Raw genomic sequence first — 22,521 nt, 5'->3', positions numbered from 1 at the left:
ACTCAATGAAACAAGGACATTCTCTTCAACAAATGATGCAGGGAAAACTGGATATCCAAATGCAAAAGAATGAAGTTGGATTCCTACCTTATAAAATATACAAAAGTTAACTCAAAATGGAGTAAAGACTTAAATGCAAGACTTAAAGCTATAAAACCTCTAGAAGAAAACGTAAGTGAAAAGCTTCATGACACTGTGTTTGGTACTGATTTCCTGGATATAACACCAAAAGCACAGGCAATGAAGTAACAATAAACAAATGGGACAACATCAAACTTAAACACTTCTACATATCAAAGGAAACAATCAATAGAGTAAAAAGGCAACCTATGGAATAGGAGAAAGTATTTGCAAGTCATATATTTAATAAGGGGTTACTACCAGAATATATAAATAACTCTACAATTCAACAATAACAAAACAACCCCATTAAAAAATAGGCAAAGAACTTGAATAGCCATTTTTCTAACGATGCCATATGAAAAGCCAACAAGCATATGCAAATACGTTCATCATCACTGATCATTAAATAAATGCAAACCAAAACTACAAACCATCACCTCACATTCCTTAAGATGGCTGTTATCAAAAAACAAGATCACGACTGTTGGCGAGAATGTGGAGATACAGAAATCTTTGTGCACTGTTAGTAGAAATGTAAAATGATACAGCTGCTGTGGAAAATGGCATAGAGGCTCCTCAAAAAATTGAAAATAGGATTACTATATGATCCGGCAATCTCTATATATCAAGAGAAATTGAAAGAAGGATCTCTAGAGATATCTATATTCCTATGTTCATAGCAGTGTTATTCACAATAGCCACGAGGTGAAAGCAACCCAGATGTTCACCAATACATGAAATGATAAACAAAATGTGGTATACAAATATAATGGAATATTATTCAGCCCTAAAAAGGAAGGAAATTCTGACATATGTTATAACAAGGATGAACCTTGAGAACATTATGCTAAGTGAAATAAGCCAGGCACAAAAATTCAAACACTGCATGATTTCACTTTTATGTGGTCTCTAAAGTAGCTAAATTCACAGAAACAGAAATTAAAACAGTGACTGCCAGGGGCTGAAGGGAGGGAGAAACGGGGAGTTGTTTGATGGGTATACAGTTTGAGTTTTTCAGGACTTAAAAAGTTCTGGACATTGGTAGCACTTCAATATGAATATACTTAACACTGCTGAACTTTAGAATGGTTAAAATGGTAAATTTTATGTTATTTTTATTTATTTTTTTAATCACAACTAAACATTTTTTAAAAACTTAAAATTCAACTTGTCAGTTTCACTAGCCCCTTTCCAAGTGCTCACCACTGTGGCCAGTCACTACTGAATTCCACAGTGCAGCTCCAGGATATAAATGACTCTGAGTCATTTTCTGGCAGTATTTGCCTAAATACTTGGTTGTAAAGAGGTAAAAAGACAGCTACTTGATTAAATAGAGAAAGACGAAGGTAATAAAAACAAAACAAACCAAGGCTCTGGATCATGTGATGACACATCTTTCATTTAACTTGTCAGCCACAGGTGGCCCTCAACCTTCTCTCAAGCAGTGTTAATTTTTGTTTTTACCCAGAACAAGATATTTTTTCCATGGTGAATGCTCTTTTCCCCTGCCCAGTGAGTACCCCCAACTTTGGGGCCAAGCTGTTCTGTTTAACTATGGCTTTTTGTCTGCAGTTAAGGAGGATCTCTGAAACACTAATAAACTAAAACTTCCCAGACATCAAAGATTGTTTCACCTGTGGCTTAGAGGGTTGGAGGCCTGACTCAATCATGAATCAAACACAGATTCCAGAAAGGCTGATGGAGCTTGAAAGAAAAACAGGGTGTAGGCAAAGCCATCAAGCTCTCACAACCCTGAATTATCCTTTAAGCAAAATCCTTTTAAGTGTCCATCAGGTTTATAAATCTGAATTGCTCTGGGAAGTTACGATTTTAAGAAATTGTTTCAGCCTTTCATTAAAAGGGTCATACTGTTATCTTGGAGAGAGGCAATGAGATCTTCTAGTTGACTGGTGAGTCCTTTAAGACTAAAGTACAATGTCTAAAGACCACAGAATAAGGTTTGTACCTTTCAACTGATACCAAATAAACACAAGATTTAAAACAAAGAAGAAGAAAGATTCCTGGAGACATACAAATTACCTCATTGCATTTATAGCATGGTGAAAATTAACATTACCTCAGCCCGTAATAACAAGTACAAATTATATTTTTCACTTACAAAATCTGAGCTTATAGCACAGCCTAACAGCCTTTTAAGAATTAGTGATTTAGTAAATAACTAATGTTTTCAAAATACTTTTTTGACTATATTTTAAGATCCCTTGACAGGGCCTTGACAGGGATTAGCCAAGCAGGATAAAAATTCTTTATCTTGCTTTTGAGTGAACACATTTAGAGTTCAGCCAGCTTCTGGATATGGTTGGAATAAAATGCCAAGGCAGTGGTCCAAGCCCACTTCCCCTTCAAAGGCCATTTGGTTTTCCTACTTTCAAAAATGAAAGTATTCTGGCATTGCACTTATGTGTATGGACGCTCCAGCAGGGTAGGGCATCCACTCATATATGCTTGAACAAAGAATAGCTTTTGTCTTCAAATTCAAATGTTTAGGGAGAGGAAAATCACCAAGTGAAGAGGAAGTGAGGGGACACTACTGCCCAGCCAGCCAGATTCATGATCAATGGGAGAGATGGGATGGTGGATGTCGCGGTCTCCCCCTCTTAGGCCCACACCGCACCTCAGGGTTGTGTCCAGTCTGCACAGGAACAGCACTGGCTCCCAGACTTGCCCAGCTGCTCCCAACAGCTACTCACCGCTATGCCATGAATGGTCCTCCTGCGAGAAGAGCCCTCAGGTGGTGTTACAAAGAGTTTTGGTCGATCCATCGAATTTCTAGAGTGTGCAGCTTTGTAGGGCATGATGATGGGGCTGCAAGATGCTGAACGAGGACAAATGGGGATAACTAGGGTGCAGGTGATTGGTTTTACACACAAGAGTGCCAGAAGAGCAGTTGAAGAAAGCCAAAAGCAGGTTCAGGAAAAGGAGCAAAGCAGAGATAGAGAGAAAAGTAGGAAGAAGATGTTATTACCTAAAGGTGCCCAGAACCATCATACTCAACTGTCCTTACAGTCCTATGAATTTATGATGAGTCCAAAAGGAAGGCATGTCCACGTAAAAAATCTGGAATATATTGTTAGCTCTTTGGCTCTTTAAATACTAATGAAAGATGTAGAAGTAATCCAGTAATTATGGAGAGCAATGGTCTTATATTCCTATTAGCTGATGGTTCTGGAAAAAACACTACATTAGTGATAAAAGATAATTTTTATGTAAAGAGTTTATAACCAGACTTTTCCTAAATTAGCTTTAAGATGGAATAAAAGGTGGAAAGAGAGGAAGCGTGCAAGCAGGCAAGCAAGATATACTACAACTGTTTCAGGATTCAAGTTCAACAGCCAGCAGGGGAAAACAGCAACCAAACTTAAAAAATGTTAAGTGAACAAGTCTTACCAGGTGTTAAGACTTGTCACAAGGATAAGTAATACTTTTCCAGGAAAATATTCTGTACATGTCTTATTTATTTATAGGTAAACCAAATGCATGCTTCTGGGTTTTCCCAAAAGCCAAGGCATTTGATGGTTCATAGGAAGCAGCATTAGAACATATGGGGAGATTAGCTGTATCTATTTAAAATGTTGAATAGAACAGAAATATGTTAGATCCGCCAAATGTAAGGTTGAACCATGAAGAACTTTTACAGTTTTACTCAAGATGGAATGTTTTATGAAAAACCACATAGCTTCTGACCATTTACCTTCCAAGTAACACTGTTATGAATCAAGTTATTGTGAACAACAGTGGGTTTAAGGAAATTCATATAACACTGCATAGGTATCAAAAGTGTGAGTATTCAGGTTCTAAGGTCCATTTTCAGATCTCATTCAGAAATTTTATTTCCTAGCAAAAATAAGACAAACACAATTATAGAGAATACTATGTATTTGGACATGGTTATAAAAGGACTTCTCAACTGTAGGCTTTGTAGCAACCCTTTAAAGAAACCACTATGACAGATGAATGTAAGAGGATTAATAAATTAAAAACTCAAAAGTTCACAAGACAAATTTGGGGTGATCTTAACTTCAGGATTATAGAGTTGAAAAAAGATTTGCTATTTGGGTTTAATTTACAGACAGAAAGTCAATCAGATTGCATCTTTATTAATGTGCTCTTTCATTAAATGCCTAGCAGTATCTTCTGGCTATCACTGCATGGTTTTGTTCTGTTTTGAGATAGGATCTCACTCTGTTGCCCAGGCTGGGATGCAGTGGCACGATCTCATCTTGGCTCACTGCAGCCTTGACAGTGAATAGACTGGAAACTGCACTCTCTTTTCCCATCATTTGAAAACAGAATTCTGTTTCTTCAGGATAAACTAAAACACTTTTTCATTTCTTCAGTTTTCCTTAAAATAATATATATATGTCTTAATTGGAAACTGATATAAAGCTTTACTTCCAACCTTAATGGAGAAGGAAGGATTTGTATTGTGAAGGAGGGAATCTCTTTGTCATTTTGCCTGTGATCACAGGAAAAACTCTTCGAAAATAATCTTTTCTCAAGTGCCACAACAAGGCATTTGCATTTTCTAGACAAGAAAGAGTTCACTAATGCAAAATTCTTCCAAGTCAATCAAATGCATTTAAGGAATAACATCCTGGCACAAGGCACTTCTGGGGATTAATAATCAGGGTGGGGGAGGCACGCACTGCCCAGGACAGAGCCAGAGGCCATTCACCTTGCTCAAGGATCAAGAAACCCTAGAAAACAGCTCTGCTTGGAGGCCATGGGTCTGACACTGAAAAAGGAATGAAGTACGGAAATATGATTTCTTTTCCCTCAAGTGGAAAATAATTTCATGAAGTATGTATGGAGCATTTCCTGAGGCTATCATGGATGTAAGCCAATATCACCAGGCCTCTGGTTTATTCTTTATTTTAGTGTTGACGTGATACTAAATATGGGTTGAAAATATCCTTAAATCTAGCTAGTATAGTCCATAGAAAAACATCCTCAAATTTAGTCCAAAGAACATCTTTTGGCTAAAATAAACATAAATTTCTTGTAAGGGTATTGGATTTCATGGAATTCATTGCTGCACTGAATAGCAAGTACTGAAAAACCTGAAATCTTCAAATCAATTATTTGAATAATCTGCCCTTCTGAAGAAATAGTAAGAACAATATATAGTTACTTTTTCCCAGAGTACACTTCATATACCAAGTAGTTAATTAAACATGAACACTGTCTCATGAAAATGTCTTTGAGAAAGTCTCCCACAGTATATGTACTTCATCCTACTCTTGGTCATAAGTATGCATTAATTTCACTCATTCAGGATTTTCTGTATGAAATAATGGGTGCAGAGAAAAGATAATGCAGGTCAAGTGGTTGAAATGTAGCACAGCAAAAAGAAAAACGGCATAATATGATAATATGATACTAGCATTTACTGAGGGCCTACTATGTGCAGGTACTAGTCCAAGCATTGCACATACATTATTTAATCCTGAGCTCTAATAATCACTTGTATTTTGAATGTCCTGGGGAAAAAAAGTATAGAAAAGTCAACCCAAAGCAGTGGCTGCAAATGAGAGGTGTGAGACTGGGAGTTCCAGCTCTCAACTACTCTATTGTCTGTGCAGGGAGTTTACAATCACTGTACATCCCAGGGCTAAGAGTAGCTGTTTAATCTGCTGATGTAACCCAGCACAGGACATATTATAGGTTACCTTCTTGCCAGTAGCAATTAGGAATATGATGAGGTCAAAGAATAACACTAAAATGGGAAAACATGAAAGAATAATCAAGGACAATAGATGAAAAATAAAAATGATGGAAAATGTGGTTTTGACAAGATAATTGGAAGAGATGTTTGCATATATACTTCCAAATGAAAATTTAAAAAAACCCCAGGAATTCTGGTTCATTAAACATAAGCTGTATCGATGAAATCGGTGACAATGAAGCAGGCAATGTATTGACAAAACAGGCAGCTCAAGTAAAGGCTACGCACTCTTTCACACTGAAACAAATTATAGAAACATATCAACTTGTGACAAGGAGAATGGAAATGTGTCAAAATAAAGAGCCGGTTTGCAGATAAAAAAGCACCTTGGTTGAGCATAACAACAAAGAAGGGGAGAAGATGGGCAAGTAGAATGGCTGGAAAATGAGGAAACGGTATTGGAAAAGATTAGATGGAGAGTGAAAGAAATGACAAGAGTTAGTGATGACAAAAGTAGTACAGCTGATTTCCCAGCTGTGAGGCAGGAAACAGCATACAAGGGGAGATTCAGAAGCATGACAGTCATAAACCAGCTAAATGCTAGAAAATACGACTGAAAAGCGTTTTTGTTTGTTTGTTTGTTTTGAGATGGAGTCTCACTCTGTTGCCCAGGCTGGAGTGCAGTGGCGCGATCTCGGCTCACGGCAAGCTCTGCTTCCTGGGTTCACGCCATTCTTCTGCCTCAGCCTCCCGAGTAGCTGGGACTACAGGTGCCCGCCACCTCGCCTGGCTACTGTTTTGTACTTTTAGTAGAGACAGGGTTTCACTGTGTTAGCCAGGATGCTCTCGATCTCCTGACCTTGTGATCTACCCGCCTCGGCCTCCCAAAGTGCTGGGATTACAGGCGTGAGCCACCGTGCCCGGCCTGAAAAGCGGTTTAAAAGCTTTTCAATTAGCTAAAGAAAAACTCATGACTTGTAGAAATGTGTGAAATTCATAGGCATAGAAAAAATATTGAAATAAGCTGTACTTTCTCCTCCAGGAAAACCTCAGATGCAATGTGATGGCTCTTACAGGAGTGTGGACTTTACGGAGAACACACAACACTGTGGTTCAGCTAGCGGACTGCACAGCTGCACATAAAGCATCACTCAGGGCATTGAGGATGGAGGGGTAAGAACATTTATGATCCTGTCTACCCATTTTCTAAGTGGCTTTGGTTTAAGTCACTTATTGTCGCTGCACTTGGTTTCCATAAGAAGGTGGTGGGAATGCCCACACTCGCCTTCGTGACTGTCTCCCCGGGGTACTATGAGATTTAGACTGAGATTCATTCACTCATTGGGCACTGCAGATGAAAGACACCATAAAACCACCAGCAATTATTACTTAAAAGCAGGCTAATGAACATGGAGAGGCTTGCAAGGGCAAAGCACTTTTAAAGTACCAAAGATGAGAGCTAGTAGACTGTTTATATAAATACACCAATTGTCCCCGAAGATATTTGGGAAAACCTAAATCAACTCACCAGGAGACATCTGTTACCCAATGCCTAACATGTACCTTTCTTATCAACTAGATGTAGGCTCCACACTAACTTCTCATTATCATTAAATTAACTGGCTAATTCAGGTACGTTTTGCATTTCAAAAAAGTAGGAGTTATAACCAATCATCATAACTGGTACTAAGCATGTTTCATATAAATTTCAAAGAATGTAACAAATAAGGATATTACAATTAGCCTACTCCACAACTCTGAGAGTTCTGGAAGGGTACGATTCCTAGATTACATATAAAAGACTGGCACAGGGAGAAGTAGCTGTGCCACAGCCACATTATGAAACGCTATGCTGAAATAACAGACTTGCACTTTGATTTTATTCCCAAGTCCATATATTAGTATTGCATGTTAAATTATTTCTACCTTGGATCATCTGCTCAGAGACAGAGGCAGAAGGAAAGGCAGGGAAGGAATACTTTCTTCGGGTCATGTTATGAACAGAGAGAAACCTCTGAAGCCATCGGAGCCCAGGGAGGGGCTTCGTCAGCCTGCCTGGCGTCTGGTGTCCAGATAAGATGCTAAGGCAGATGCCCAGAGGAAACAATGCCAGGGGTATGAAACCAACACCGACAGACATTTCCACCGGGGGAAGAGAGAAGCGCACTTTAGGAAAAAGTGAGATGTGATTAGATGAATATGCTTCAAAGGGAGGACTTGACTTCATAGGGAAAGTTCCACCTGGACAGTTTTACCTGCTTCTCCAGATAAGGCAGCTGTGCTTTTACTTCTGGCCAGGAACGAATGTGTGGGCGTCAGGAGTCTGTTAACAACGCTGCTCTCCCATGGGCTGAGCTGCAGGCGGCGAGCTAAACGTCACCACATAAGCAAGATGTTAGAAGCATTCTTTTCAGAGTCAAGAGGGCATAATACATCGTACCTATCGCTTCCATACGCTGGGCCTTCACAGGACCAGGCTCTGCAGGGAGGACAGCAGGCCAAGAGTCAGGGCAACAGGACCCCTGTCCAGAGGGAGCAGTTATTCCACCAGGTTGCTTTTCTTCAAGACGTTAAGTTTGTAGCAGGTTCTAAATTAGTTTTACAGACGCAAATTTTGCTAACCACTCTCTTTTACTACTCAACCGGCAATAAAACAAAAATATCATTTCAGCTATTATTTGGGTATGTGTCTATAACTCCAGAGTGGTACTATCTGATGGGCATTGGGATGGACAGTAGACTGATGGCACACACCTTAGCCAGAAGGTTTCCTAAGTACCTTGAATAATAAACCCCAATAGAGGCACTGGCAGGTTAATGAAAGAGGAGTCAAATAAAAGACAGAAAGGGGCCCCAATAAATTACGCTAGATCTCCATGAATTGCTACTTTGGCCATGGGGGTATGTATGTGGGAATTAGATATCATAAAATGAAAGAAGACTCATGCAAAGTTCTGTATGGGAATCCTTTTGAGCTTTTCATTTGGCAAGCCAGGTTCTTTCAGGTCCCTCTTTGGCAATAATATAAAAAATTTGGCCAAGGACAAGGCTAAGGCTGAAGCAAGATAAAATTAAACAGAAAAGCCAAAATCCAATATAAATATAATCCTAGAGATTGCTAGTGGATGCCTAAGAAGTCTAGAAAACAAATTTAACATAACACAATGATGTACGGTCCCAAATTACATTGCAGCTTTGCAAGGTCATAGTTAGGAAATGGATACCAATTATAAATTAATTACTTTGCTTATATGGTTAGCTTCCAGTGATGGCTCATGAAACGATAGAAGCTATTTTCCAAAAATATCAGTAAAGCTGGCAAAATTCTACAAATATCACGGAAGTGATTACATATCTTTATTTTAGGACACATTCCTGTCACTCTTAAAAGTTTTTTTTTTGTTTGTTATTTTAAAATTTTATTTATTGTTTATTTCTAAGACAGGCGTCTTGCCATGTTGCTCAGGCTGATTTTGAACTCCTGGGCTCAAGCGATTCTTCTTCCTCAGCCTCCCAAGTAGCTGGGTTTACAGGTGCATGCCACTATGTCTGGATTAAAAGTCTTTAAAACTGTCTGCACCTGAAAAGGCTGCGTCTGTTCCACTCCACAAACAGCAGGTGCAAGTCTCCTTTGCCTCTGGGGCAGTGTTCTATATAACTATCGTATATATATCGTATTTTACGTGAATGGCATTTAAATGCTAGGAAATTAGTTTTAGTTAATAAAAGCCATATACTGCTAAACATTGTCTTAAAAATAGTTGCTTCTATTTGGAATGAAGTATCAACTTCCAATAAGTACCTTAACTATGTGACTAATTTAAAAGAGTAGCTATTTTGATCAGGCGCTGGTGAATTTAAGAATTAGTGAACTGTTTGTTAGAGTTTGCTTATTAGAAGAGTTTTCATGGTTAAATTAAATATTATCTGACATTAAGACATTAATTAAAAAGATGTTATAAAAACTACTGCAATAGTTACAATTAGAAAGCACCGTGGGCTAAGTACTATCATAAGCTATGTATGGCAGTGTGAGTATAACAACAGAATAGAATACAATCTAAAATTAGAATACATTTACAGGGTAAAATCAATGGGGAAAAGGTGATTAGGATTAACTGAAAATCTTCAACAGAACTATTTTCAAGAGATGAGAAAGGGAAGAAATTTAAATTCTTCCTTTTCTTAGAAAAACTGTACGATGACTGTGGCTTACAACCGCAGAGATGGGTTGTCATGGAAAAGATAAGTCTCCTTTCTAAATTAAGAAGTTCATTTACTTTATTTCCATGAATCTGAAGGCATCGACCAAAAATTTTATCTGTTTTTAAATGGGTTTTTAATCAAATGATTTTTAATCAAATTATTAAAAACCCATTTTAACCTGTGTGTAAAGCAAATCCAGAGAGATTTGTTTTATATCTCCTGATACTCTGAACTAAACATATTGCTAGGAGAAACACATTTCTACTTCCACCACATTCATAACTATGCCTTGACCAAGATGGAGATAGAGTGTCCATAAGATAACTTGTTAGTAAAGGTTAATAAAGGAGAATTGGTGTGTTGTTGTTGTTGTTTGGTTTGTTTTTTTGTTTGTTTTTTTCACCTAGAGGGGCCTGATTTTAAGAGTACCAAAACTGAAGGGAGAGATATTAACTCTCCTTTGAGTTTTGAGAGGCAAACTCAAAGGCCTCTGGAGGCCATGCAAGTTAACATAAATAAATGATTGGGGCTAAACAAACTTTATGGATACCTGCCTTACCACTTCCTCCCATAAGTGTGGCATCACTATTCCATTTCAGGTAATAGGTGCCAAGAAGAAATTAGACACATGTTGCCAGGTCCTGATTTTTTCATTAGAAGTAGAAAACTGAAATGTTATATGAAGTATTCTATATTTTAAGTGTTGGCAATTAATTCTAATTAAAACAAGAACAAACAGCACTGCTCAGGTAAACAGAACAAGCCTGTGACAGGATTTAGCTCGAGGTCTACCTCTGAATCCTATGATGAAGATTCTGGAAAAAAAAAAATATATTGATGGATTTTAAGCAAAGAGCAGGCAATTTCATTCTTACTCTTTTCCAACTTCATAACGTTCTTTCTTGAAAAAGGTTGGTTAAGCAGATTTAAGTTAGCTTAAAGATAATAATATATACTTTTAATGTAAAAATTTCCAGTGGCAATGTTCTGTTCCAGCAATTACAGAAACCTTTCATAATCAGAGGTTTCCTTTAACCAAAGTAATCTCATCAGTCCATGTAATACTATATTCAGATGTAATAATTAAAATATTTAAAAACTGACAAGGCACAGACACTACACTAATGACTGGCTTCCCTTGGCTTTGGAGGGCCTGGGGAAGCACATCTTGGGAAAGTGATACGGAAATATTTCAGTATTTCTAATAACTAGTAGAGTTGTTTGGATACATTCCAGCAGAACATGAGCCCTGATGGTATCGGAGCCTCAATTTAATCTCAGCTGTAAGGCCTATGCCTTAGGACTGAGAAAGCTCAAACAATCTAATAATGACGTATATACCTGCTTGACATATTTGTCTATAAGCTCCTCTAATTTAACAATCTCGTAAGAATGCTTTCTGATGAGATAATAAAGCATAACCAACTTTTAAAAATAGCAGGAAAGAACTAATGGAATTACTTAAATTTCTTTTATTTATTTTTAATTATTTTCTTTTTGAGATAGGATCTCACTCTATTGCCTAGGTTGGAGTACAGTGGTACAATCACAGCTCACCATAGTCTTGACTTCCCAAGGCTTAGGTGATCCCCCTGCCTCAGCCCCCTGAGTACCTGGGACTACAGGTGCACACCATCAAGCTTGGCTAATTTTTGTATTTTTAGTAGAGACGGGATTTTGCCATGGTGCCCAGGCTGGTCTCAAACTCCTGGGCTCAAGTGATTCACCCACGTTGGCCTCCCAAAGTGCTGGAATTACAGGTGTGAGCCACTGCACCTGGCCTTAAATTTCTAAATGAGATAAATTTAAATTGAGATGAAGGTTTAAAATTCTCACTAAAATAAAAGGCCTAAGCCTTTTAGGGTTCTACTGAGGGCTTAAGTTAAAAAGAAAACAATTCCTTCCTAGACAAGACATGGGAGCCCCTTCAGGCTGACCTGGCCTGTTAGACCAGGAACTGATTGACAGTTCTTTGGTAAGGAGGCAGAGAAGCAGAACTCTCAAATCTAATGTTCTCCCTCTTGTCCTATTATTTCTGCTTAGTATTCTATTTTCTGGGCCTCTACCATGATTCACAGGGCAGTTTTCTGGCCCCACCTATGAATTGGTTATTGAACTTCCCTTAACCCTGATGTCCTATGTCCTAATTCTCTACTCCTTACCACTTCTAACCACACACACACACACACACACACACACACACACACACACACACAGAGAGAGAGAGAGAATGCATGGAGTCAGAGTCAATTTAAGAAAGGACACCCATGAAGGCGAGAACTGAGGATGCAGTGTGGCAGTCACATGGGTGAGGAGTTGCCCATCTGCAACAATTAGCCTGTAGGACATTAAAGACAGGCTCACAATCTCTTACGGACTGTATCACCCCAACTAGAGTAGGTGATCTATCCAGTAGATCTTTCTTAGTTCCAAGATTCTACTGCCTTAAGAAGGTCTATCGTGCAGAGAGTCTAGAACACATCTTTCTAATTCATACAGACAATTCAATGTCATTCCACAGCATGGACAGAATATTGCCATGTTTGCTGTCCAGCTCCCTACTCCCACCCTTACCCTAATTTCAGCTATGGGATTGTAAAAGATAATAAAGTTTTAAAGAAGTGTTAAACACTAATTATAGTTTGTCTCAGATCCAGATTCACAAAAGTATGAAACTAAAGTGCTAAGTGACCAACTGCAAAGAAAAGATGAATAGACAACTGTAAGAATAACATTCACATGCTGTATCTTGTCTTATATTTAGGGAATAGGTTTGAAAATAAAGGATATTTATGAAAGAAATTTAAACTCATAATATTTATGAAAGGCTCCTAATTTGACTACACGTCTAATATTGATGGTTTAGGCAAATTAGGTTAAAAAAACAAAAAGAAATGGTTTTGGTTAAAAGACAAGAAAGGAAAGTTGTTCAAACATTTACTATTTTAAGAGATTAGTTATAAAATAACGCCAACAGTCACAGAATATTGTACATTACAATGACACCACCATAACTTTTATACAATACAAAATATATAAATATACATACACACATACAGAACATGCACACATTACATTTTTTAAAGATTATAAACACTGAAACTTTCCCAATCAGTTTCTTAATAAAGTACTCATAGTAACCACAATTGTTTACTTTTAAAGAGTATGGGCTTCATATTGCACAATTCTTTGGTTTTATTTAAAATCACCTTAGTTATGTAAAAACAAGCAGCTTATCTTAAAAGCTTGATTTTTTTCGTTCTATGATATATGTAAAACAAAACTTTTGCTTTATAAATAACTCAACATTCATGTACTGTAAATCCATAGGATGAATAAAACTCAAAATTCAAACAAGATGTTAATAAAGGACTATGAATATTAAATGTTTCAGGAGGCTGTAATTATGATGATTTCTTGAAATTAGGCCAGATCCCTCAAGAGTTAATGAATGGACACCAAAAAACCAACAGCACACATTAAGAAATGCAGTAAGAAATAATTTGGTTAAATGAGAAGTAAATTGGCAAAATAAAATCTACCAACATGAATCATTTAAAAAGTTTTAAAAGAAAGTCAGAGCCTGGAATTCCCAAAGTACAGATGAAAAGCCAAAGACAGTATGATTGAAGTAAAAGAAATGTTCATAACAAAGATTATTTGCATTTTGCTGGATAAGTGGGTGATTTCTGGAGCTGTAAACTCATTTACTAAAAAGTTGAGAGAAGCACCGCTTTCGTCACTGCTAAATGCAATCACTCAGCCAAGTTCTAAAATGAGAAATGTTCTTGTCGCAAGGAAAATGCTGCTCAGCCGTTTATTGCTTTTTTACTCTGAAGTTTTTTTCTTCCTATTTAAGAAACGTAGGGAAAGCAACTTCAGATGTTTATTTTTATCTGTAAACATCCAGAAAAAAAGCATTAAGTAAATAACAGACACTTTTTTGTTTTCCTTTGGACTGTACCTCTATCTGGAGAATTTAGTAAAGTTGCAGATGAGGAGGAGAGCCGCTTGCTAATGACGGGATCAACATGTTTCGAAAGATTCATGGTGGAAACTGACCGCCTGTCTGGATCTAAAACAAACGGAGATAATGCTAATTGACAGCCAACATGCAGGATTGCAATTTCCTAGTTCACTGATGGAAGGAAAAACTAGGATTGGATGCTTTCCACTCTATTTCTAGATCTGTCATAATAACACAGTTTCTAAGTGGACATTTTAAAGGTAACTTAAAGGATTAGAAATAAAATTCATTTCTCTTAAAGGATAAAATAAATATTTATTTCACCAGCTTGTCAGCCATGGAAATTCAAGGATACAAGCGGATGAAGACAAAAGGAAGGCCAGTGAAGGGCTTCTAAAATAGTGGAGGCACACTATGAAGCAAAAGAGGACCATAAAAGCAAATGCCTTTGAAATCTCCAAAAGAAGGAACAATGGGGTGGTAACATGCTGGTAACACAGAACGCAAACTCGCAAACTCGGGGATAAAAAGAACACCAGGTTCTGTGTAACTGCTGATAACTTTGCTCACAGAGTCATTTTACCCAGGCATTAAAGTTTATTATAGAAGAAGGGTTGTTGTTGTTTAAAAAGAAAAAGAAAAATAAACATTCTAAGTGTGGAAAGGATTTTTAAGAAACGTTTCTTTATTTAAAAAGTCTACTAAGAACCACACCTCTGTGGCTATGAGTTAGTGTGGCTACAAATGTAGAATTAGCACACACATTCATGAACAGTAGTATTGTTTATCCTGTAGTCAAGTAATTTTAAAATTTCTTTTCTTTTTTTTTGGCGGGGAGACAGGATATTGCTCTGTTGGCCAGGCTGGCACGATCATAGCTCACTGCAGCCTTGATCTCCTGGGCTCAAGTGATCCTCCCACCTCAGCCTCCAAGTAGCTAAGACTCTAGGCAGGCATCACTATGCCCAGCTAATTTTTTAATTTTTTTGTAGAGATGGGGTCTCATTATGTTGCCCAGGCTGGTTTCAAATTCCTGGCCTCAAGAGATCCCTTCCACCTTGACTTCCCAAAGTGTTGGGATTACAGGCATGAGTCATTGTGCCCGGCATAATTTTAGAATTCTTAAGTTCAAATCAGAAGGGAAATAAGCATATAAAAAGCAAGAATTAGCAGCATGCTGTTGGCATAGTGGACCCAGATCATAATCATGCTCATTAGGATAAATCGTGTTCCTCAAATAACACTGCATGTAATGAAAGCCTAAAAAGTCTTATTCCTTACTTATCCAGGAGGCAGGTGGATGTTCTGATCTATAGTAGCCAAAGAGAAAGGGGTTTTTGCTGTATTTTATTTTATTTTTCTGTTGTTACCTGCTTCTAAAACTAAAACAAAAATATTCCTCGTGGGAGACGCTTCCAAAACTCAGTACCCATTGGTCTAAGCTTGGCAGTAAAAAAAAATTGCTGCAACTTTTCCCCATGCAGTTTTGACTACTATTTATAGTGCACTGGTAATAAGCAAGTCTTTGATTAATATCAGACATTTCTATCTTCAGCTGGGATTCATTTTAATGGTTGAAACAATTTTATTATTAAAGAAAAACACTTCTGTGCCTCACATTTATACTTAGCTGATGGACTCTTAGGGCAATCCAAACATAAAGAAAGGATTTAGGGTCAAACATCACAAGGAACATCCTAGTGATGACATGTGAGGTACAGGGAAGAAAGAGGAATATGAAAGTCATTTCCAGGTGATTTTATAGCAGTACATTTTCTGTTATTGCTTTATATGTTAAGCTTTAGTTGGGGGAAAATTGTGTCCACATGCAGGCCTATCCTCAGGCAGATTCTCAACAGGTTATTAAAAACATTTAATTCTGCTTCAGAGTAAGTGGAAAAAACGAGCTACAGTGGATCCTCCCATCCTAAAAAGTACTATTGAGTAGTAAAGCATCTAAATCTGCCATAAATTGTTAAACTTATGGAGGCACACCATGAATTTGTTCATTACTTAATATATAAGATAGTTTTTATTAATCTTTTTCTTACCAAACAAAACGAACGCACAAAAGAATAAGTTTTGAATGTACCAAGCTTTTGTTTTGTTTTTGAGACAGAGTCTCACTCTGTTGGCCAGGCTGGAATACAATGGCATAATCTTGGCTCACTGCAACCACTGTCTCCCAGGCTCAAGCAATTCTCCTGCCTCAGCCTCCTGAGTAGCTGGGATTACAGGCATGTGTCACCATGCCTGGCTAATTTTTGTATTTTTAGTAGAGATACAGTTTCACCATGTTGACCAGGCTGGTCTCGAACTCCCGACCTCAGGTAATCTGCATGCCTCAGCCTCCCAAAGTGCTGGGATTACAGGTGTGAGCCACTGCACCCAGCTGATTGTATCAAGTTTTACAGTCCAGTGCTAGTTGATGGCCAGCAGCTGGCCAAGACAGGAATTTTAATGTAGACAGTTTCTATGATGTGTTTGTTGGTCAGGAAATCATGATAGAGTACCCATAATACATCAGGTATCGTTGTGAAGTAAAGGGTATTCAAAATGAGTAAGACCTGGTTGCTGTTCTCAAGATCATAGCAGATCATTTTCTGGTCTTTGAGAACTTGGCAAATCCCATTTATTTTCCGGCAAACTTCTCTATTCCAGTATAGGAAAAATTTATTATAATTCACAACCCATATTAAAATGAATTTTACCCAACAGCTTGCAAATGCAACACTGGTTTCTCTTGTTCTGAGTGGCAGAAATAAATGACATATATTAAACTTTGAGTGTGGAGGCAAAAAATTAAGCTAAGCAGCTTAACATCTCCTCAAAAATGTCTGATGATCTAACAGTATATCTCTGCCATACACATGTAAAGCATCTAACAGTATATCTCTGCCATACACATGTAAAGCAGGAAGTCAAGTAAAACAAAAATATAATTATAAAAATATATACCCTGCCAGCTTTACTGTATGAAAGGTATATAAAAAACTATCCCATCAACAAAATCTCATATGTAAATGATCTGTATAACAGAGTTAATATGTGTCCCACCAACTACTGATGGGTCAGGAAGAACCAAGAAAACAGAAGTGCTTTCATATTCGGTTCATTGTCATAAGAAAGTAAGTTGTGGTGATATTCTTTAGACTTAAAAAAATTTTTAATTTTTTAAATTACATTTTTGAGTCAGGTTCTCACTCTGTCTCCTAGTCTGGAGTGCAATGGCATACTCTTAGCTCACTGTATCCTCAAATTCCTGGCCTCAAGTGATCCTCCTGCCTCAGCCTCCTAAGTAGGTGGGATTATAGGTACATGCCACCATGCCTGTCTAAATTTTTAAAAGAATTTTTTGTAGAGATGGGGTCTCACTATGTTGCCCAGGCTGGTCTTGAACTCCTGGCCTCAAGGGATCCTCCTGCTTTGGCCTCCCAAAGCACTAGGATTATAGGCATGAGGTACTGCACCTGATCTTAGATTTTTTTTTTTTAATAAAGCAGTTATAAAAGATCTATAGTATGTTAACAATGAAAGAGAAGAGAATAAGCAAACAAAAAGAGGTCCACAGTTACTTAGCTTAAAACTAAAATTGGCAACAGCAGTAATGATTGAGGGAAGAAAAAAGCTAAACCAGATGTACTTTGATCCCAGGTAATTTTTTTTAGCTAAAAAACATTTTTTAAAGGTTTAATACTGATATTGAAAAAAGAAAAAATATAAATAGAAAACCAAAATGACTGTTTAAAGGGAAAGCAAACGTTCCACATGTAATTACTTTATTTCAACACCTTTAAGTCACCTAGTCATATTATCACACTTAAGAAACACTGTGCCAATCCCAGATCTACATCTATGCGCTAGGGTATTAAGCATGCGTGATGACTAAGGTGGTGATGCTTCAGCTATTGATGCATCAGCCCTAGGTCCGAGGTGCTAGCTACAGGTCAGGCAATTGGCAATCACAGGGATGTCTGTACCAGCTTTTCTAGTACCACCAAAAGTTATGAAGTGGTGGTCCAGGCCTGCTAAATCGAGAGAGGAGAATGATGATTCAACAAAACCACCTGGGGACAGAATGTAAAACAATGATTTTTCAAAGTAAATAAATTAAAAAAAAAAAGATTATCAGATTCACACAAATGAAAAAAAAAGAAAAAAAGAAAAACCGACACACTATGCAAAATTCCAGGGGTATTGAATTTACAGTACAAAAATAAAGCCTTTCAATATGATTTTATGTCCATTCAAAAAGGAGGAAATAGCTTAGCCATTTACGATTTCTAGCTCAATAAACCTATACATTTTCTTACAGAGCATTAGTGTTGCATATACTTTAGGGTCAGAATACATAAGCTCATAGTATTGATTCTGGTCAGTCAATATAACTATAATCCTTCCAGAGAAAAAGATAAAACTAGTTAACTTATTCCATAATCCTGAAACCCTAATGCAAATGGAGGACTAAAATAATGTAGTTTTGAAGCTAGCATGTTTATTTAGAAACACTGTATAGATTTCTTCCTTTAAGGAATTTTGTAACATGAGAAAATTAGCCTGTGTTAAGGGAAAGAGATCCTTACTTCTTATCTCCATCACCCTCTTATCCTCAAATAGTGAAAGATTCATTTAATTGTTGTTTAATTATTTCAGCAGGATTTTTGTTTAGCAAACATAGATTTAGAAGGAAGAAGGAAACACACTGTTACTTTCAGGAAAATAGAGACTAATTTTGAAAGTGGTCACTGTTTACCTGCACTGTGGATGCTAGGGCTCCCATGGAGAGAGCCTCCCCATGACCAACGGTTATGCTTCTGTTTTGGCTTCTGGCTCCTTTCCATCGTGCGCCGTACAACAGCTTCATGGCGTTCCTTAAATGGAATAGAAGAGCTGAGGATTAGATTCCAGCTGGTTGGTTGAAGCTTCTTCAGTTTAAGGCAGAATGGAGTGAGGAGTACTACTTCAATTCCCACCCTACTATTCTTGATCTCTAGCTGAACTTCTAGACCTTAAGGTGAGACTAGTTTCAATCTCGGAGGGTTACTGAAGTCTTTAGGTCCCAGTTCATAAAGCCTTTGGTGAACAACAGGCATTCAAATAAACAACCCTCATTACTAGGGTGTGATGCTTTCATGAACACACATAAGCATGGTAATGCAGGTCTTAGCTTCAACTGATGCTTAACACATATACCATATTTAAAAAACAGTTCAGAATCTGAGAACATGGGTAACCCTGACCCCATGACTTATTGAGTTGTATGACCTTGTGTAACTTACCCACTCTGAGTCCTCTGAGTCTAAATTTCTATTTTTGTACAAACTGACATAATGCACGCTAAAGGATTGAGTAAGGGTTAAATGAGATAATCTATGTGTAAATGTTTGCAGATGGTAAAGACTACAGAAACGCAATTACTTGGAGTGGTCTTAATACCCAGTACAGACGAATTGCACTTCAATAAGTTATAGGTTTGGAACAGAGAAATGGGCTTTTAAAGCTTCTGTGGCAATACTAATCATCAGCCCAGTCGCCACCTCTCATACCCCGAACTCCCTAGAAACTGTAGCCATCTGTAAAGCTGATCACTCTGAAACCATTTTGCTTTGCACCCTGCACCTGATTGCAAAGTTTCACAGAAAGTTTGCTGCCTGTCTGAACTAGAGGAGCCCCTCATATTCTTCCCCGGGGCGGCTCACTTTGTCCTCCTCAAGTCTCTGCCTCCGCTTCTCCTCCACTGCAGCCCTCCTCCGCTCCTCCTTCTGCCTCTGCTCCTCCAACTTCTTCTTCCGCTCTTCCAGGTGCTTCTCGTAGTGCTGCCTGGCTCGCTCTTCTCTTTCTAACCACACTATTTCTCTTGCAGCTTTGGGGAGGATTAAAAAAAGAAAAAAAGAGGGAAATCAAATATAGGCAGGTTGAAAACTTGAATAGTTAGGGCTGTATTAAGTGGTCTACAATGAACAAATATGGGTTCTTTGGTTTTGTATTAACCAAGCATGGCCTTTGCTTCCCTCAAATTTCCTAGAAAAATGTATTACTGTTAATTTTTAGCATAATTTAATATGTTAACAATGAGGTTGAAGACATACTGAATTCCACTCTTTGGGAACGCAAGCAGCCCTCTAGTTTGTATGTAGAATAAGGCATTAACCACACGCTCTAGTCTCAATCCTGAAAATCAATAGTACCATCTGTCTCTCTTTTTTATTAAAAAACAATGTGATATCCTCCAGTCTATGACTACATTTTTTCCAACATGACACTGATTCTGAGTATTAAAAGGATTTGGGAGAAAATAGTTGATAAAAGATGTCTGAAGTGCCTTACAGGTCTATCACATTGAGTCAGCTCAGGGATGGGAAGGACTGAACAAGCAGGTGGCCTTGTGTCTGAGGAGCTCACAATTTATTAGATAAGACTTAACCGTATCAAAAGCTGGATGAAAAATACAATCCAAAACTATCGTTCAACAATAGGATGCATTTTTTCTTCTTTATATAATACAGGTTCTTTCCTCATTTCAGGAAAAGATATGCCCCCTCAAAGCTATTTCAATATGCTGCTTCCTTCAGTGGTAATAACTACAAATATCTATGAGTTATTAATACTGTAGGCAAAAGGAAAAAATTCAAACAACATTTAGAGTGTAAACCTTAAGGACACTACATGGCATAGAAATTAAAATGTTACTTTTTAAAAGAAAAAACCGGCCAGGTGCAGTGGCTCATGCCTGTAATCCCAGCACTTTGGGAGGCTGAGGGGGGGCAGATCACTGGCGGTCAGGAGTTCGAGACCAGTCTGGTCACCATAGTGAAACCCCATTTCTACTAAAAACGTAAAAATTACGAGGGTGTGGTGGCACATGCCTGTAGTCCCAGCTATTTGGGAGGCTGAGGTGCGAGAATCACTTGAACCTGGGAGGCAGATGTTGCAGCAAGCTGAATTTGCACCACTGCACTCCAGCCTTGGACGACAGAGTGAGACTCTGTCTCAAAAAAATAAATAAAAGAAAAAACATAAATTTAGAATATTTTAGTTTCCTCTAAATGTTTAATATTAAAGAATGCATTTCTGATACCATTAAATCTTTCCAAAGTTAGTCATTTGAGGACTAAATCTACTGAAAGTGATTGGAACTGACTTTATTTTAGTTGAAGAAAAGGACAAGGACAAATTCAAGGTGAATTTGTTCTCCTGGTATCATTCAGGGTGGTTTGTGGAGTGAACTGGGACTGGTTCTCCCAGCAGCTAGGCCACTAACTGGCGCTGAGATCTCAGACATGCCCATTTGGATTTTAGCTTTCTTTTGCTTAAAAAGAGGACACTGGTCTTCAAGGTTCCTACCAATTTTCAAAGCTCATTGTTCTAAGGAAATTCTCAAGTTAAAAATTTACTTCAATAAAAAGCATATAGTATACACAATAAGTATTTACTGAATGACTGAAAAAATAAATGCCACTGTGAGAACACACCTTAAAAGTTAACAGAAGGAGAACATAATTCTGATACTTTCTTAAGATGCACTTACTTTGCCTATGAACACTTGTGCACATAATACCTTTTGGATTTTCTACATGGGAATACCTTACTGGAAGGCTTTTAATGATATTAAACATTTTAATTCACTTAAAAAGGTGGATAAATTTTGACAGTGATAGCTTTTGTCAAAGCTTAAACAACACAAAATAAACAGTAAAACAACTGTCTTCCTCTAACCTGAGATCCTGTTATATTCCACCTCTAACTTTTTGATAATGCACACCATGCACTTTGTACCAAAGTACACTTATTGCTTTGCATCTTGCTTTTTCTGAGGCAGGGTCTCACTCTGTTGCCCAGGCTGGAGTGTAGTGGCACAGTCATGGCTCACTGCAGCCTTGACCTCCCAGGCTCAGGTGATCCTCCCATCTCAGTCACCTGGGTAGCTGGGACTACAGGTGTGCACCACTATGGCCAGCTAATTTTTTGTACTTTTAGTAGAGATGGGGTTTTGCCATATTGTTCAGGCTGGTCTTGACCTCCTGAGCTCAAGGATCCACCTGCCTCGGCCTCCCAAAGTTCTGGGATTACAGGCAGGAGCCACCGCACCCAGCCTGCATCTTGCTTTTTTTAACTTAAAATATATCTTAAGAGACTTTTCTATATCAACACATGAAACATGAATCTAACAATCTTTTTAATGGCTATACAGTATTTTATTGTCTATATACTATACCTTATTTTATATAACCAGTTACCTACTGAGTGATAGGTTATCTAAGTTATTTCCAGTATTTTAAGAATTCAGACCCTGAGCAATAACAATGTGCTGTCGTAAATCTCTGTGTAGATGTATGAGCATGTGCACGTAGAAGAGCTGAATCAAAGGGAACATACATTTAAAATTTTGATAGATATTGTCATACTGTCCTCTGTGGAGGTCATACCAATTTATATACCCACTGACAGTATATGATGGTCATAGGCGGAACAATCAGATGTGTACCTTGAGACATGCAGTATAAATCTATTTTTTAACTTTTAGTCTTCAAACTATATA

General features: G+C 37.8%; 1 protein-coding gene across 17 annotated transcripts in view; it reads right to left on the bottom strand.

Moving 5' to 3' along the window:
- Window positions 1–22,521, bottom strand: part of MAP7 (microtubule associated protein 7) — a 212,321-nt gene that overhangs the window by 27,278 nt on the left and 162,522 nt on the right. For 6 of the 17 annotated variants that reach the window (XM_009206020.2, XM_017958297.2, XM_009206016.2 and 3 more), the window contains 5 exons: window positions 19,682–19,845; window positions 18,736–18,853; window positions 13,980–14,090; window positions 8,065–8,178; window positions 2,835–2,959 (listed from right to left, as the gene is read on the bottom strand). In XM_009206020.2, coding sequence (XP_009204284.1) covers window positions 2,835–2,959; window positions 8,065–8,178; window positions 13,980–14,090; window positions 18,736–18,853; window positions 19,682–19,845 — 632 coding nt within the window. Of the gene's footprint in view, window positions 1–2,834; window positions 2,984–8,064; window positions 8,179–13,979; window positions 14,091–18,735; window positions 18,854–19,681; window positions 19,846–22,521 lie in introns of all 17 variants that reach the window. The other 11 variants (XM_009206018.4, XM_009206014.2, XM_003898128.5 and 8 more) reach the window with 3 other exon arrangements.

The sequence above is a fragment of the Papio anubis genome, chromosome 6, assembly GCF_008728515.1.
Source record: "Papio anubis isolate 15944 chromosome 6, Panubis1.0, whole genome shotgun sequence".
Lineage (NCBI taxonomy): Eukaryota > Metazoa > Chordata > Mammalia > Primates > Cercopithecidae > Papio > Papio anubis.
This window is presented reverse-complemented; position numbering and strand designations above follow the sequence as displayed.